This window comes from Lynx canadensis, chromosome D3 (genome assembly GCF_007474595.2).
Source record: "Lynx canadensis isolate LIC74 chromosome D3, mLynCan4.pri.v2, whole genome shotgun sequence".
Taxonomy (NCBI): Eukaryota; Metazoa; Chordata; class Mammalia; order Carnivora; family Felidae; genus Lynx; species Lynx canadensis.
The window spans coordinates 88,735,334-88,752,232 of record NC_044314.2 but is presented as its reverse complement, the minus strand read 5'-3'; the positions used below and the strand labels follow the sequence as shown (position 1 = coordinate 88,752,232).

Sequence of the window (16,899 nt, the reverse complement as noted above, 5' to 3'; positions counted from 1 at the left end):
TTAGATAGAGATACATTTTTTTAAGAAGGGGGAGAGGCAGAGAGAGAGAATCTTAAGCAGACTCTACACTCAGCACGGAGCCCAACGTGAGGCTCGATCCCACAACCGAGATCATGACCTGAGCCAGAATCAAAAGTTGGGTGCTTAACCGACTGCACCACCCAGGCACCCTGAGATACATCTTTAAATATTTATCGATACATAGAGATACTTTGGAAGACAGACCAAGAGCCTAGGGTGCTGAATTAGACATCAGGTGGCAGGGCGTGGGGGCCAGACGATTTGAGAACAACTTCTCGCATAGAATTGACTTTCCCCAAGTCATGGCCAAAGGAGTGAGGTGTAGGACTTGATGGAGACAAGGCCGGAAGGGACCAGAAGGTGACCTAGTTCCATCGCCTGCAGCCCCTAGCATAGCCTCTCCCAGGCTGGTCCAGGAGAAAAGTCGAGGGTGAATGTAAACGGAGACTCAGCCGAGTTCCTTGGGTTCATCAGGCAAAAGGGTTGTTAGAGGATTTATTTTTCTGGCGTCTGTCGTGAGGTTGCCTCAAACATCCCCCTCCACCCCCAGGGCTGTGGAAATCGGACGGATGCCAGCTACCAAGGGCCAAATGTGCCTGAAGTGATGTCCCAGAGTTCAACCTCTCCGCCTCCTCTCCAGCCACAGGAGAAAGCAGAGGGGGGAAAGGTGGCCACAACCCAAGAAAAGGGATACACAGGCGGTGGGACAGTCACCCAGTGAATACTACGCAGCAGCGAAAAGGCATGATCTACAGAAACGCCAGCACGATGAACCTCGAAACGTGACGTTGAGCAAAAAGATCAAGGCTGAGAAGCGTACAGACTTTTACAGGAAGGGAAAAAGCAGCAAAACCCAAAACATCTGGCTGAGGAACACACACCTGTTAGAGAAACATAAGGAAAGGCAAAGAAAGGCTGTACGACATTCAGGGCACTGGTTTCTTCCAAGAGAAGAAGATGAATTTAGGGAGAGGCTCCCAAGACACTGGGTCATGGGAACACGGTGCACACTTAGTATTCTTTAAACTGCACACACACACTATATTCAGTCTTCTTGTACGCTCATCCTTGTCCCAATTAAAAGCAAAATAGGGCTACCACACGCTGCCCGAGTTTGCAACAAAAGCCGGGACACTGCAAAAAAAAAAAAAAAAAAAAAAAGGTAAAATAGGGGTGCCTGGGTGGCCCAGTTAGTTAAGCATCCGACTTCAGCTCAGGTCACGGTCTCACGGTTTGTGAGTTCGAGCCCTGCATCGGGCTCTGTGCTGACCGCTCAGAGTCTGAAGCCTGCTTCAGATTCTGTGTCTCCCTCTCTCTCTGTCCCTCCCCCGCTCATGCTCTGTCTCTCTCCCTTTCAAAAATAAATAAATGTCAAAAATTGGGTTTTTTTTTTAAGTAAAATAAAAGCAGGGCCTTAAAACTCTGATAACATCTTACTTCGCCAAGCCTGGATGGAAAAATTGTAAACAGACTCAGAATCTGTCAGTAGGAGAATGGCTAGTAAATTGCAGTCCAGTCCACATCTTGCAATAGTGTATACATCAGCGAAAAGCAGTAGGATTGACCCACAAAGAGCATCATTCTCGAAGACATTGTTCAGGAGGAAAAGCAAGTTGGAGAATAATATCTACAGCTGTAGAACAATACATATAAAATACCATTTGTGTTAAAAAAATTTCTTCTTTGGCATACTTAATAATATATATTTTCTACCCATTAATGTACATGTAGGGAAAGAACTGGAAAGATATTGTAGGGGGTTGAGTGATGCCCCCCTCCCCCCCTCCCCACAAGGTCCACCCGCAACCTGTAAACACGACCTTATTTGGGAAAAGCATCGTTGCAGATGTAATTAAGGCAAAGATCTCGAGATGAGATCATTCTAGATTACCCTCATAGCCCCCAAATCTAACAAGTGTCTTTATAACAAACACACAGAGGAGACACGAGGGAGGAGGTCATGTGACAATGGAGGGAGACTGGAGGGACCCAGCCACAAGCCAAGGAGTGCTAGCAGCCCCAAGAGCCGGACAAGCCAAGGAGGACACCTTCCCTGGAGACTTCAGAGGGAGCACAGCCCTGCCCCCAGCTTCCAGAACTGCGCGAGAATAAGTGTTTGTGGGTTCAAGTCAGCTTCCAGGTTTGTAGTAATTTATTAGGGCAGCCCCAGGAGATTGATACAGACGTTCATTACCCTATAAACAGTGGTTACCTCTGGGGAGGGAAGGCGGGACCCTGTGGTCCTGTCTGTCGTGTCTCCATTTTTCTGCAAGGGGGATGACTTCCTGGCAGTGTTAACACTTAGTAGCTTTGGGGGCACGGGGCTGGCTCAGTTGGTGGAACTGGCAACTCTTGATCTCAGGGTCGTGAGTTCTAAGCCCCATGTTGGGCATAGAGTTTACTCAAAAGCTCTGCCTTTGGGGCGCCTGGGGGGCTCAGTCTGTTAAGCGTTTGGCTCTTGATTTCAGCTCAGGTCATGATCTCATCTTGGGGAGTTCGAGCCCCACAAGGGGCTCTGCATTGACAGCGGGGAACCTGCTTGGGATTCTATTCTCTCTTTCTCCCTCTCTCTGCCCCTCCTCTGCTCGAGCTCTTTCTCTCTCTCTTTTTTTTTTTTTTTTTTTTTTTTTAGAGAAAGAGCACGAGCAGAGGAGGGGCAGAAAGAGAGAGAGAGGGAGGGACACACGGAATCCGAAGCGGGCTCCAGGCCCTGTGCTGTCAGCACACAGCCAGACGTGGGGCTCGAACCCACGACCCTGGAGCTCAGGACCGGAGCCCAAGTCCGACGCTTAACCGACGGAGCCACCCAGGCGCCCCTCTTCTTAGTGTATTCCTTAGGATGTCACGGGAGAGTGAGTATTTACGGGAGGGGTCCCGGGAAGCAAGGGAAAAACCCCGGCGGACGGGGCTGTCCCGCGCTGCTCGGTCCCCTCCCACTTGGCGCGCCCCCAGCACTCCAGCGGCTCGCGCCCGCCCGCGGAAGGATCCGGGCCACCGGCCTCACCACACACGGCACGCACTCTGATTGGCTGGCGGAGAGCTGGCCTCACATCAGCCCAGGCGGCCGCGCGGCGGCGGGGCGGCCTGGGCGCCAGCCAATCGCAAGACGCTCCGGTGCATGGGTTGCTCCTCTCAGCCAATCCAAAAGGAGAGCCGGAAAAGGGCGCGCCCAATCGGAGCCGGGTAGGTGGGCGGAGTCACCCTTCGACCGTGAAGGCCGACCGCTGTCACCTTGACAACCCTGCGGGTCCCCGGGCGAGTCCGTGGGGTCCGCCGGCTTGTCTCCCCTCCGGCCCGCAAATGGCCCCCGACTCACAGCCTCCCGCTCCGCTGCCGTGGGGCCGACGGGAGATTCGCGTGCGAAGCGTCTGGCACACGTTTATGTTCGCATTGCTGTATTCTGATGTGTGTGCAGGGGCGCCGGCCTGCGAGACTCGGGCACGTGGGGGATCGGAGGGAACCGGACCAAATCCATGGGGAGGAAGCGAACCAAATCCTCGGATAACTCACATGCCTAATACTGGCTTGCACTCTAAATGCTTCTTTTAAATGTTCGCATTCGCTAAGGCAATGCTTTCAGTTAATGTCAACTATTTCAATATGTACAGTGTTGCAGTAAGTACACAGTGCCTTGCTTTGTGCAAACGCAGAGGAAAATTTCAGGACTTCTCAAAGGTTTTAATTCACTGCACACGTAACCGCAGAGGGTGTAGGGTTAAAGTTGTCAAGTTGGGTGATGGGTATGGTGAACCCCCAGAACTGTGGGTGCAATCCCTCAAAACTATGGAGAGAGAGAGAGAGATCATCATTCTTAGAGTCTCTTGAGTTCCGAACGTCTAACTTGAAACATTTGTAAGGGTGGGAGCCAGAGCCAAGTGAAATAAATATTACAAAGTATCTAACTACGACTGGAAACCCTAAAATAGAACGGGAGAGGAATGGGACGCTCCAATCAGATAACCCTAGAAATGAAAACGTAATTGAACCTGCGGTGGTAGCTTCAGGTTGTGGATGGGCCGCATAACTGCTACATTTCCTTTGATGTTACTTTCTCCATTCTATTCACCCAGATGTTTTCTCAACTTACAGCCTTGTCTAGAGTAATAGGTACAGTTCATATATGAATTCTCAGCGGTCAAAAAACAGCTCTATTAAGATTTTTTTTAGTCTTTTTATTTTTTAATTTTTGTTTTGTTTTAGAGAGAAAGAGTGCGAGTGGGGGAGGGGCAGAGGTAGAGAGAGAGAATCCCAAGCAGGCTCCTCCTCAGCGTGGAGCCTGACCCAGGGCTTGATCCCACTAGCCTGGGATCATGACCTGAGCTGCAATCAAGAGTCTGGCGCTCAACCAATGGAGCCACTCAGACGCCCCTTAAATTTTTAAGTAATCTTTCCTCCCAATGTGGGGCTTGAACTTACAACCCTGAGATCAAAAGTGGCATGCTCTACTGACGGAGGCAGCCAGGTGCCCCCCAAACCAACTCTTTTTCATGATGGTATTATTTTCCCACGATCCCTATCAATGGGGATCTGCAATTGATGAAGTTTTGGGCTGATGGCGGGGTGGTCTGGAGACAATGGCCAGGAAAGAATTCTTGAAGATGTGTTTGGTGCAAAAACAAATGATTTCATGATTTTATGAAAGCACGGGGACAGGACCCGCGGGCAGGAAGAGCTGCACTGGGGTCGTGACAGGAACTGATTATATATCCTCTTGTTGGTAGGGGATCAGGCATAGAGTAAGTCTCTAAGGAATTTTGGAAGCAAGGTTTAGGACCTTGAGGGGCCAGCTGTTGCTACACAAATGCCAATGATTGTCGTTTAGTAAAACCTCAGTCACGAGGAGACCCTTCCGATGTGTATCGGGGCCATGAGCTTGGAGGATGACTGCCCGCGTATGTCTTGGGGCAGTTGAGATAAAGGAAGTTTCCAAAGGACTTTTTATCCGTGAGACTAGACTTAGGGGATCCCGGGGGGGTCAGGACGATGTTAAGCTAAGATTCTCCTTTGCCCCCAGCAAGGCGTCCTCATCAGGACCGCTGAGCTCCCAGAGGGAGGTCAGTCTGCCGGTTTCCAGGACTTGTCAGTGGGCTGCAGGCAGTAAGGGGATGTAATTTCTCATTTGCCTTAGTTTCCCACATCACCATGGCCAGGAGTTACCCCCCTTTCCCTTTGTCCTTGGGTAGCCAGGAGTGTCTGAGGAACAGCACACATGTCCCACCTGGGGGCGGGGGGCTGTTAGCCTGCACTTTGCCCTCAGCCCAGCCCACACTCCCTCATCCCAATCATTGAACTAAAACACTTTGAGAAAAACTTTGACACAGGAAAAAAAAAAAAAAAGAGAGAGAGAGAGAGTTCAGAATTCATTGTCATAATGTAGGTAAATTGCAGGTAACGTCTTAGCACTGGCAATGAAAACGTCATGTCGGCACTGATGGGAGTTTTTCTGACTTTTATCTAGGCTGGAAGCCAGTGTGATCCTTTCTTTAGGCTCCACGTCTCACTCCAACTGGTTTGACGTTTGGATGTGGATCGCACATTGTATTATGAGATAACCACTTCGTAACTGTTTCCTCTGCTAATTCCGTGAGTATTCAGTTCCACGGCCCATAATTTACAGTTTCCCAAGGAGTATGTTTTATGATTTAATCCAGTTCCAGTCGACTCAATAGCAGACTTCCAATACTGAAGTGTGGATTTAAGAACGAAAATGTAATTCAGCAGTGATCGGGAGTAAGTATTGGACGTTACATTTTTAGAGATGGATGTCGTAGCTGGCTGAGAGTGAATAGGGCCACACACCTTTGCCGCAAGACAGACACAATCTTTCTGAAGGATAGCCCAAATCCCTAGGCCGGAAGGAAATTGCCCCTCCTTAAAGAGCCATAGGATTGAATACCAGCTAGGACAAAGAATGTGTTGGAAAAACAAAAGACAGGGGCGCTGGGTGGCTCAGTCGGTTAAGCGTCCGACTTCAGCTCAGGTGACGATCACGTGGTCTGTGAGTTCAAGCCGATCACGTGGTCTGTGAGTTCAAGCCCCGCGTCGGGCTCTGGGCTGATGGTTCAGAGCCTGGAGCCTGCTTCCGATTCTGTGTCTCCCTCTCTCTCTCTGCCCCTCCCCCGTTCATGCTCTGTCTCTCTCTGTCTCAAAAATAAATAAAACGTTAAAAAAAAAAATTAAAAAAAAAAAAGACAAAACGAGCTTATCCATTAGACTAACGCCCATTTTCATTCAGTCACCACAAGTTTGGTTTTAAATTTTCAGCACTAATGGAAAGATGGAATGAAATTCGCAGCCCAGTTCCTAGGCAAAAAACTAGAGGCAAAACTGAATGCTTAATGTCATATTGTATACACCGTGTTACATTGTATAATGTTACATTGTGTTATAAGTTATGCTGGGTCATTTGTACAATAATGCCGTACTGTTATTACAGAATAATGCTATGTCGTCTTATCACATAATCATGTTATACAATAATGTTATGTTGTATCATTATATAATAATGTTATATTGTGCCATGTTGTGTAATTAGGTTCTATGATATTATATGTTACATTGTGTTGTATAATGATGTTATATAGCATCATATTTGTGCCAAGTACAACAACTTGCATCAAAGTCATAGAAACACGGGGCGCCTGGGTGGCTCAGTCGGCTGGGCGTCCGACTTCAGCTCAGGTCATGATCTCACAGCTCGTGAGTTCAAGCCCCGCGTCGGGCTCTGTGCTGACAGCTCAGAGCCTGGAGCCTGCTTCAGATTCTGTGTCTCCCTCTCTCTCTGCCCCTCCCCTGCTCATGCTCTGTCTCTCTCTGTCTCAGAAATAAATAAAAAAACATCAAAACAAAAAAAAAAGTAATAGAAACACATGGGGACTTAGGCTAAGTCAGTCAATTTAGGAAGTGCGGCTGTCGGTCAATACGGAAACGGTTAAATAAATTACGGCCTATCCACAAAATGGCCTTTCGTAGCCAAAGAATGGGGCAGCTGGCTCAGCTATATGCACACAAATACCAGGTTCCAGAAAAGTGCAGACAATATACTGTGATTTGTGTTAAAGAATGGTGTATGTATATATCCTCGTTCAGTCACTGGCTACCCCTAGCAGGAGTCACAAGAAACTGCTCACAGGGGTCCCCTTAGGGGAGGAAACCGCGGTGGTGGGGAGATGGGGCAGGGGCGAGGTTTGGTGTTCACCAAACAGAGAGACGGCTGTCATCCATGAACCAGGAGACGGGGCCTGGGCTGAGAGGCTGACAGCAACGGGCCTGATGCGGGACTCAGACCCACGGACCGCGAGATCACGACCTGAGCCGAAGTCAGACGCCCAACCGACTGAGCCACCCAGGCGCCCCAGAAAACGAGAACATCTAGCGAGAAGAGTGGCAGTGTTCCACGCGCCTCCTAATCTGTAATATCTGACTTAAGGACCACCGGGTTCCTCCTGCCCGTGTCGCCGTTCATCAGTTGTGATGTCATATCTCATACTCTCTGGAAAACCCCGTCGCACATTCGTGAAAGAATAAAGTGGAGAATGCAAACTCTCTAATATTAGTCTAATATTAGGCTAATTATTAATAGTATTTTATGTAGCTGGAGGAACCCAGACCACAACGTGAGAGCTGCAGGACTATCCAAATGGATGAAGAACATTTCTAAGCCTCCAAGCTTCCTTCATGCAAAAAAAAAAAAAAAAAAAAAAATTATATAGATGTATCTTTATCTATATATGCATGTGGGGGTAACATTCAAATAATTGTACACAATTCACACAGGGTGTTCTAAGCAATACGGGGAAAGGATCTGAACACAAAGGAAGGTAATTTTGCAGTCTTTTTTTTTTTTAGTTTATTTATTTTTGAGAGAGAGAGAGAGAGACAGAGCGCAAGCGGGGGAGGGGCCAAGAGAGACACACACACAGAATCCGAAGCAGGCTCCAGGCTCCGAGCTGTCAGCACAGGGCCTGACGCAAGGCTCAATGTCACAAACTGCGAATCATGACCTGAGTTGAGGTCGGCCACTTAACCAACTGAGCCACCCAGGCACCCCATAAGGCTTAACTTTTTTAAACCTCAATAAGCCGTAAAACAAATATTATTTATCCTTGTTCCCGGCTGTCACCCTTCAGAATAGAAAAGGTGGTTATTTCAGTTTTTTGATTGCCAGGCTTTGTAGTCATTATCTCATTACGGTCGTCAATTAATAGCTCCGTTGATACAGGTTCAAAAAATAATAATAATAAAAATACCCATGAGAGGTACAGCTTCCCAGCAGGGAGATCCCGGAGCGGGTGACGGGACTTCTGATGCAAGGGACATAGCCTGCAAGGCTGGGCGCCCACCCAGGTTCCCCGAGCTGTAAGCATTTGACCTTGGGAGATGTTCTTTAACCTCTCCGAGCCTAGGTGTTCTCGGTTTTATTACCCACATAATCCCTTCTAAGCAGAGTGGCTGTGTAATTCCAACAAGCTGGGGCAGGTACAGGGGAGCTGACCCACAGAAGGCTCTTAGCTCACACCGATGGCTGTCATTTATGGGGGCTTACGGCCACCGCCCCTCCCTCATCACCTCCCACGTCAACCTGCGGCGCTCTTGGTCCCGAAAACTCATCTAAAGGAAAATTGTTTCTCTGCTCCCAACGCTCTGACAGCAAACAGTTTTCCCTCTCACTAAGCAATTCTGCGACCAGCTACCCAGAGCCAGTGCAGACCCCACAGGTTAAGAGCTGAGTCCCACGAAACCATCCCCAGCCTTCAGATGTCAGTCGCAAGTTCGCCCCCCGCCCAGGGTTGCCCTCACTTCTGTCCGACTTAGTGACAAATCAGGTTCATGACTGCCTCCTTGGAGTCAATAAGTTGCTAGAATCAGGCTCACTGAACTCAGGGAAACACTATTTACTATTACTGGCTGACTACGCTTTAATTAGTGATGGCCAGCTTCAGGGCGCCTGGGTGGCTCCATCGGTTAAGTGTCTGGCTCTTGATTTCAGCTCAGGTCATGATCTCGCCGTTTGTGGGTTCGAGCCCCGCGTCGGGCTCTGTACTGACAGCTTGGAGCCTGCTTTGGATTCTGTGTCTCCCTCTCTCTGCCCTTCCCCAGCTTGTGTGCACTCTCTCTCTCTCTCTCAGAATAAATAAACATTAAGCAATTAAAAAAAATATTACAAAAAAAAGCGGCCAACAGCACAGCTCAGTCCAGACTGGGGACAGGTGCCGAGGTGCCCATGCACCACGTAGCTGCCCTGGGTATTAAGTAAACCACCTGCTGGCTGGAAGCACCTGGTGGCTTTGGCAGAGAGGGCAGTGAAAGCGAAGACGGTAAACGGAGGCTGGGTTGGGGACGGGGACGTGTATTTGTGCCCTCCGCTCTGTCAGTCACACTCCTCAGCCTGGTGCAGCCTCGCCGGGCGAGGCCTCACTCCCGTTTCGTTTAACACTTTCTTGGTCCCGGGACCTGCTTCCACCCTCCTTTTCCACCTGCTGTTTTTCACCGGGATGGTTTTTTTTTTTGTTTTTTTTTAACGTGCTCTCACAAAATGATTAATGGCTTATATTCAATTCACTCAAAGGGACAAGGCTTTCCCGTCTCAGCGTGGTTCCTATTTTCTCACCCGACGCAGCTGTTGTGGCTAACTTGCTGTTCTGTCCCCGGTGGTGTGGGTCCCCTACCTTTAACCTGCTCCCTCTCCCAGGGGCCGGTCACCCAGGTGGCCTCCAAATAACTCACACGCCCAGGAGCAGTACTTTTGGGTCATAAGTGTGTTTCATCGGACTCTTCTGTTACATTTGCTCCTGAATATTTGCTAAGGAAATAATTTTTAGCACCCAGGAGAGCATCTCAGTTCGGGGTGGGGGGAAGGGTCTACATGTGTTGCAAAACCCTCCTGGGGTTGCCCCAATTAGCAAATAAAAATAGTTCTCCTGGTTAAATTTGAATTTCAGATAGTAACACATTTTTTGTATATGTATATTCCTTGGGGCGCCTGGGTGGCTCAGGTGCTTAAGCGTCCGACTTCGGCCCAGGTCATGATCTCACAGTTCGTGAGTTCGAGCCCTGCGTCGGGCTCTGTGCTGATGCTTCTGAGTTTGTATCTTCCTCTCTCTCTCTCTGCCCCTCCCCAACTCATGCCTTGTCTCTCTCTCTCTCTCTCTCTCTCAAAAATAAATAAACATCAAAAAAATTTTTAGTATATATATATGTCCCATACAGTGATTGGTATATATGTATACTTAAAAAGTATTTGTTGTTTATCTGAAACTCAAATTTTTTTTTAATTTTTTTTTAACATTTATTTATTTTTAAGACAGAGAGAGACAGAGCATGAACAGGGGAGTGGCAGAGAAAGAGGGAGACACAGAATCTGAAACAGGCTCCAGGCTCTGAGCTGTCAGCCCAGAGCCCGACGTGGGGCTCGAACCCACGGACCGCGAGATCATGACCTGAGCCGAAGTCAGACGCTTAACTGACTGAGCCACCCAGGCGCCCCTGAAACTCAAATTTAACTGGGCATCCTATGTTTTATCTGGTGACCCTACCTACCTCCAACACGTTAAGATTATTTGATTTCTCAGACCGGGGAACAGAATCACAGAATCAACCAACACAAAGTCGGGGAAATTCCACCAATGCTCGGTTAGGAGTGATGACATATATTTAGGAAGCCCGTACAACGAAATTACAATAAACGTTTATTGAGCCGCAATTTTCACAATATTTTCATTCTGTTCTGAAATCGGTCTACAAATATCTCTACAGAACACTAAAGCCAGTGATTTAATAAATAAGAGGAATGTATTTAGCACTTTGCAAATAAAAGAAGCCTTATACATTCAGGTCTCTATTCGACACTCACAGAATCAGTTTCCCAAGGCTTTAGGCAATGAAAATGTGCACACAGCACAGACACACACACACCAGCGTATTCAAATCCGATGGGTTTAGATTAAGCGTGAAATCAAATGCTGCATAAAATCGATAACCAGATACACAAAGGATGAACTCAATCACGAACGCACTGTTTGATAATGGACACCGTTACCTCACTAGTATGATTTCCAGTTCAGAAGGAAATAAAGGATTGCTTCGCTGGATTTTAAGTGACCACAAATCACCGTCACCATCACAAGAAATCAGTTGAATTGCACGGTACCCAGAGATTGAACACACATGCGACTGTTAAGCTGACACCACAATAAAACCTTGAAATCTGCGAAAAGACGTGGGGACATAGGGTCGATGACACCGTTAGCTGCCACAGGTTTCCCGTAAACGACGCAAGTGACCATCAGCTTTTTATGCCACCACAGGGGAAAAAACTGGTCCTGCTCTGTCTCCTGCAAAAAACTCAGGACGCTGAACAAAGCCTGCTTCTCCCAGAGACTGTATATCATATCGACGGCTGTCCGTTACTAATTTTAAGGGTACTATGTTAGACCCCGCAAAAAATAGATGATTCTATCGCTCACCACTCACAAGTGAGGGGCAAAAAGTCCAAGACTCAAAGGACCGTAAACAAAACTTTGCAGAATGGAGATCTATTATCATTACTATTTTGATTTGGGGACGAGGGGGTGACACCTCAGGGCCTTAGGAATTCCTGCTAACACAAGCCAGCTGGATGGCCGGAGCTGGCTTTTGGGTTCAGTCAGGCAATTCGAACCCCGTCAGGGAGAAGTTACCAGACGTCCTTCACCTAAAGCATCTTGGGGAGTACCAGGAAGCACAGAAACGAAACAGTTCAGAATTTCCGCTAATGACAAGGCGTATTAACCGTGTTTTGGATGCGTTGGCTTTGGCGTGTTTTTCCTAACCTCTCCGTGAGGCCGCTGAATCGGAGGCAGACCGGCAATCAAGGTGGTTTACACATTCCCCCCGAGCCAGCCCTCGCGGGCGTGCAAAGTCACATCACAACCCTCCCGACCACTGCCCCCCAACCTGCACGTCCGCGCCTGGCACCAGTAAGGCATGTTCAAACCCGTTGCTTCCTCCCACCGCGGTGACGGAGCCCAGACACACACCCAGTCCGCGTCCCGACCCCGTGTGAGGCTTCGCGAGGCCCTGCAAGGCATGCTGCGGCCAGGTGCTTTAGGGAACCGTGCCGAGAACCTTCTCTCAACGGGATTAGCCCCCGTGCTGTCACCCAGGTCACCTTCGTAAATGAAGACCCCGGCACAGTTCACAAGAGCAGCTTTCAAGAAATTCCGTTGCTGTGTTTTGCCCCCAGAAGTGATGTGGGTTATCACGGAAACATGAGGCCAAACCACCCCCCACACCCCCCCTGGAAGCCAGGGGATGCTGATCTTGACCGGTACGGGGAATGCCTTTGTGGAGGGCTGACGTACCACGGAAGCATCTTTGCTAGCACGTCAGGGAACAGGTCCCTCTGAACACAGACTCCAGAAGATCCACTCAAGTGCAGCAATTTTGAGACGGCCGGTCCTTTTCCTTTTCTGTCCTTGGCGTTGGTTGTTACTGAGGCACTGGAAAATAAAAACTAGTCGAGTTTAAGATCTCTAGAAAACAGAGTCTTAATTCGAACCCATCCACGGTCGTTTCTGTCAGGGTTTTTTAGATCACACTGAATATGAAGTGTCGCCCTAATAGGTCCTACAACCCAGAAGACATTAAAAAAAGGTTTCTCTTCCAGGTATGAGATGTGGTACAAAAATACATTTTTCCCCCCATGTACAAAAGAGAGAAAAAAGAAAGACACGGGGAGTAGTGGGAAAGGCCAAATACCCTAAGAAGCTTCCGTGGAGCGGAGAGAGAGAAAATAAAATCCCCAACTATTTGGGGTTAAGACGAGGCCCCAAAACAAAAGTCAAATGGATGCGTTAAAAAGCAGGCGTTGTTCAGACCGAACGTCCACGGTTTCTACCAGAATTCCAAAGAATGTTCTGCCTCGAAGTGATACTCCTTTGTAACTGTAGGTGCTTTCATTAAAAATAAAGCCATCTTTCATCGCAGTGCATGAAACCAAGGTTGGCCTCAGAGAGCCCACCCTTGGCTAATGGGGTGGAAACAGCGCATGTGACCAACAGCGATTTCTACCTGCTGCTTACGGCCTCCGCGCGCCAGCGCCCAGGTGCACGCGCCTCCCTTGGTTTACCGGAAGTGAAAACGGTTTTCCTGTTGACCCCAACACAGCACGGTGCCTTTCAGGGTTCGCGGGGGAAGGCGGCCGGGGGAACAGAGTGGATATTCCATCCAGACCAGTGACAGTTTAGGACTTACAAGCTGTGTGCAGAGAAACGTCAGTTCTGCCCTGGCCAACGCGAGCAAAGCAATGTTTTGGGATCTCAACGCGCCCGATGCACGAGAGCCAAATGCACAAGAGGAAGGCAGGCCGGGATGGCCTCCCGGGGCTATTTTTTATACCCCTTGTGCTAAAAGAGACTGGCCTCCAAGATTCTGACTGCAACGGCTTCGGGCTCCAAATGCCCCCGGAGAAAGGTTTGCCCCGGGCAGACCCCGGAAAACACGTATGCGTTTCAGGAAGAGAACCGAATGCTGCAAAGGTTGGGTCCCATTACGTGCACCTCACACAGAGAGGTTTCGTAAACATTCTCAGAAACATCCGCTCTGGTTTTCCGGATACTTGCATCCAGCAGTAAAACTTCACAGAAACCGCACAGGAGTTAGCAGACAGCTGAGTGTCTCTCCGGAACGATGGGTGGACCGTGGGGGTCTTGGTTCTACCCGATCCAACTGGGGGGGGGGGTCTCTGCAAATCTGCATACAGAGGCTCTGTCGGGGGGCCACCGGGGCACGTAGGTGGGCAGGGAAGGATTGTGGCAGCCAGAGCTCGCTTTCCTTGTTCATGTGTTGCCTGATGCTTACCAACAGGCCTGGGGGGGGGGGGGCCTACACTGGGCCGCGTGCATCGAGCCCTGATCCAGCCTCGCAAGGCGCCCCTGTCGAGGACCCCCATCGCTGTCTGCCCAGTATGTCCCTCTCTGCCCCTAGGCGCCGCCGAAAATGAGGGCACCACAGACTTCACACAGAAAGCGCAAAACACGTGTGTCGTAAAAATTTCAGGAAAAAGAATTCGGATCTTCTCCAAGGCGTGTTTATTGCTGCTTACTGCTCCTGAGAATGCCTTATAAGCAGCAAGAGACTTGAAAATGTTATTAGCTGCTAGAGTTTGTTTTAATTCCGAGGTCCTGAGTCAACCCACGCTACAGTGACGCAAATAAAAACCCTTGAGAGCGTACCTTTTCTCTACAGGTCTAGCTGGCGAATGGTGATACCGGGGCATCAGATAGACTCCGGACAGGGGGAGTTTTGGCACTCACCCAGGTAGCTCTCGGCATCGAACTCCAAAGACATTTCTTTGCTTGGTCCTTGGATCTTCCCTTACAAAACGTGGAGGTTAAAAACATCAAAGTTCAGAAAGGGAAAACAAAAACAGAAACAAACGATCTCAGGTTTTCTATGAATAACGATCTCTTTCTCCATTTAGAAATATAATTGACGGGGGCCTGGCTGGGGTCACGAGGACCCAGAAGATGTTTAGTTCCGTCCTGGACCCCAACCACCCACATCCAGAAACAACGACATCCATCAGCTAAGTCGGGTCAACCAAAAATGACATAAAACGAAGTTCACGGTTTTGGAACATGAGAAGAACGCACACAGACCTCACCCACCAATCCCTATGCCGTGACAACAAACAGTGGCGCTGGAACTCTTGGTCTAAAACGTCCGATTAGCATATTCTCCCCCTCAGTGTAAAGTTTTATTAAACTTGACTCGATCTGCCTTTATTAAAAAACCTTACAAAAGATGTATTTAAGTGCTTGAAAAAATTAACTTTATGCACTATGCACAGATAAACTCTTACCATACAGCTAATATGGTTATATCCTTTGTTTTAAAAAATATTTCTTCCCCCCACTAACGACCCTTCGCGGGTGGTTCCGCGTCAACGATCCTGTCATTCCTCTGGGAACGTGTCCTAGGGGTTGACACGTGGCCGGAAATACCCTCGCACAGCGCCCCGGCTCCTGCCCGGGAATGTTCATCAGGACTGTTTGGGCTTTGCTGTTCTTTTTTTCCTTCTTCTTTTTTGCTTTCTGAGACAGGGCGCTGGTACGGGGGGACCCGGCCGGCTGGCTGATTGTCACTTGCCGTTGGTGCGGTCGAGACTCTCCAGCACTTTGTTGAGGCGGATGTTGAGCAGTCTGACCTGGTTCTCCAGGTGCTCCAGCTTCTCCTCCACGCTGGGGCCACTGGGGCTGCTGCGCCAGTAGAAGCCCATGGGCCCGGTCATGAAGTAGATGGCCACCACGAAGCACAGGGGCAGGACTGCGTTCTCCGGCTCCCCCTCGTACTTGTGCAGGACGTAGACGCAGGACATGGAAAACAGGATGACCCGGGCGATCCAGAAGAAGCGGCCGAACACCACGTGCAGGAGGCTGAAGGTGAAGCCCAGCGTCAGAGACAGGAACCAGTAGGCCAGGAGGACGACGCCCACCAGCAAGAGGGCGCGGGCCGGGCTGTTGGCCACCGAGGCCGGGCTGAAATACTGGGACAGGTTCGACACTGCGGAACAGAAAAGAGGGACAGTGGCGGGTCAGCATGAGCCGGGGGCTTCTCTGCAAGTGGGGTGCGGGGGTGCGCTGGGTCTCCGCCCTACGCACGTCAAGTCCGCGGCCTGTTTATCCTTCACTCGAAGCCCTGGGGGAAGGCAGGGCACCCTCTGAGGCCACCTGCCGCATCCTGAGTTGAAAACGCCTTTCGTGGCAGGGCGGAGCTTACAAGCCCGTCCTCTATCTCCTTCCTTCCTGTCTCCCACGGTAGCAAACGCCCAGGTGTAGGCTGGGTGCGTGGCTGCCTAGGAGGAAGGCGTTTCCAGCCTCCCTTGAAGCTCCGAGACTAAGCTCTGGTCGAGGAGATATTTTGTGGTGGCTTTGCGGGGTCTTTCCTAAAAGTAGCAGGAATGTGCCCTTTCTCTCTTCTTCTGCCTGCTGCGATGGAGATGCGATGGCGGGAGTGGGAGCAGCTATATTGGGCCATGAGGTAAGGGCAGTCACCTAAGCCATAAGACGGACGGTGCCTCGGTCCTGAGGCCCTTGTGCTGCAAAGCCACCTCCCTGCCTAACCACCTACCTGTGAACACTGACACAGCTTTATTGAGATATAACTGACAAAAAGCATCGTATAAGTTCAAGAGCATGACTCATTACATGGATTGTGAAATTATTAGCACAATAAATTTAATGAACATCCATCACCTCATATGGATACAAAAAAAAAAAGAGAGAAAAAAAAATGCTTTTTTTCTTGTCCTGAGAACTCTTAGGATCTACTCCTCTCTTAATAACTTTCATATATACCATAGAGCAGAGTTAACTGCAGTCCTCACTTTCTAAATTACATCCCCGGTGCTTACTTATCTTATCACTAGAAATTTGTACCTTGATTCCTCTTATTCCAATTCCCGCACCCACTATCACCCACCTCTGACTACAAATCTGATCTCTTTTTCCATGAGTTGTTGTTGTTGCTGGTTTTTTTTTTTTTAAATTTTTTTTCAACATTTATTTATTTTTGGGACAGAGAGAGAGAGACAGAGCATGAACGGGGGAGGGGCAGAGAGAGGGAGACACAGAATCGGAAACAGGCTCCAGGCTCCGAGCCATCAGCCCAGAGCCCGACGCGGGGCTCGAACTCACGGACCGCGAGATCGTGACCTGGCTGAAGTCGGACGCTTAACCGACTGCGCCACCCAGGCGCCCCGCTGGTTTTTTTTTTTAAGTTTATTTTTATTTTTGACAGAGAGAGACAGGTAGAGCATGAGTGGGGGAGGGGCAGAGAGAGAGAGGGAGACACAGAATCGGAAGCAGGCTCCAGGCTCTGAGCTGTCAGCAAAGAGCC

The 16,899-nt window shown here is 49.4% G+C and overlaps 1 protein-coding gene across 1 annotated transcript in view; it reads right to left on the bottom strand.

Moving 5' to 3' along the window:
• Positions 1 to 10,634: 10,634 nt before the first annotated feature.
• LOC115528256 (BRI3 binding protein) overlaps positions 10,635 to 16,899 on the bottom strand; it is a 28,958-nt gene continuing 22,693 nt past the window's right edge. Inside the window, exon 3 of the mRNA XM_030336203.1 lies at positions 10,635 to 15,564. Coding sequence (XP_030192063.1) covers positions 15,143 to 15,564 — 422 coding nt within the window. The 3' untranslated portion in view covers positions 10,635 to 15,142. The remainder of the gene's footprint in view (positions 15,565 to 16,899) is intronic.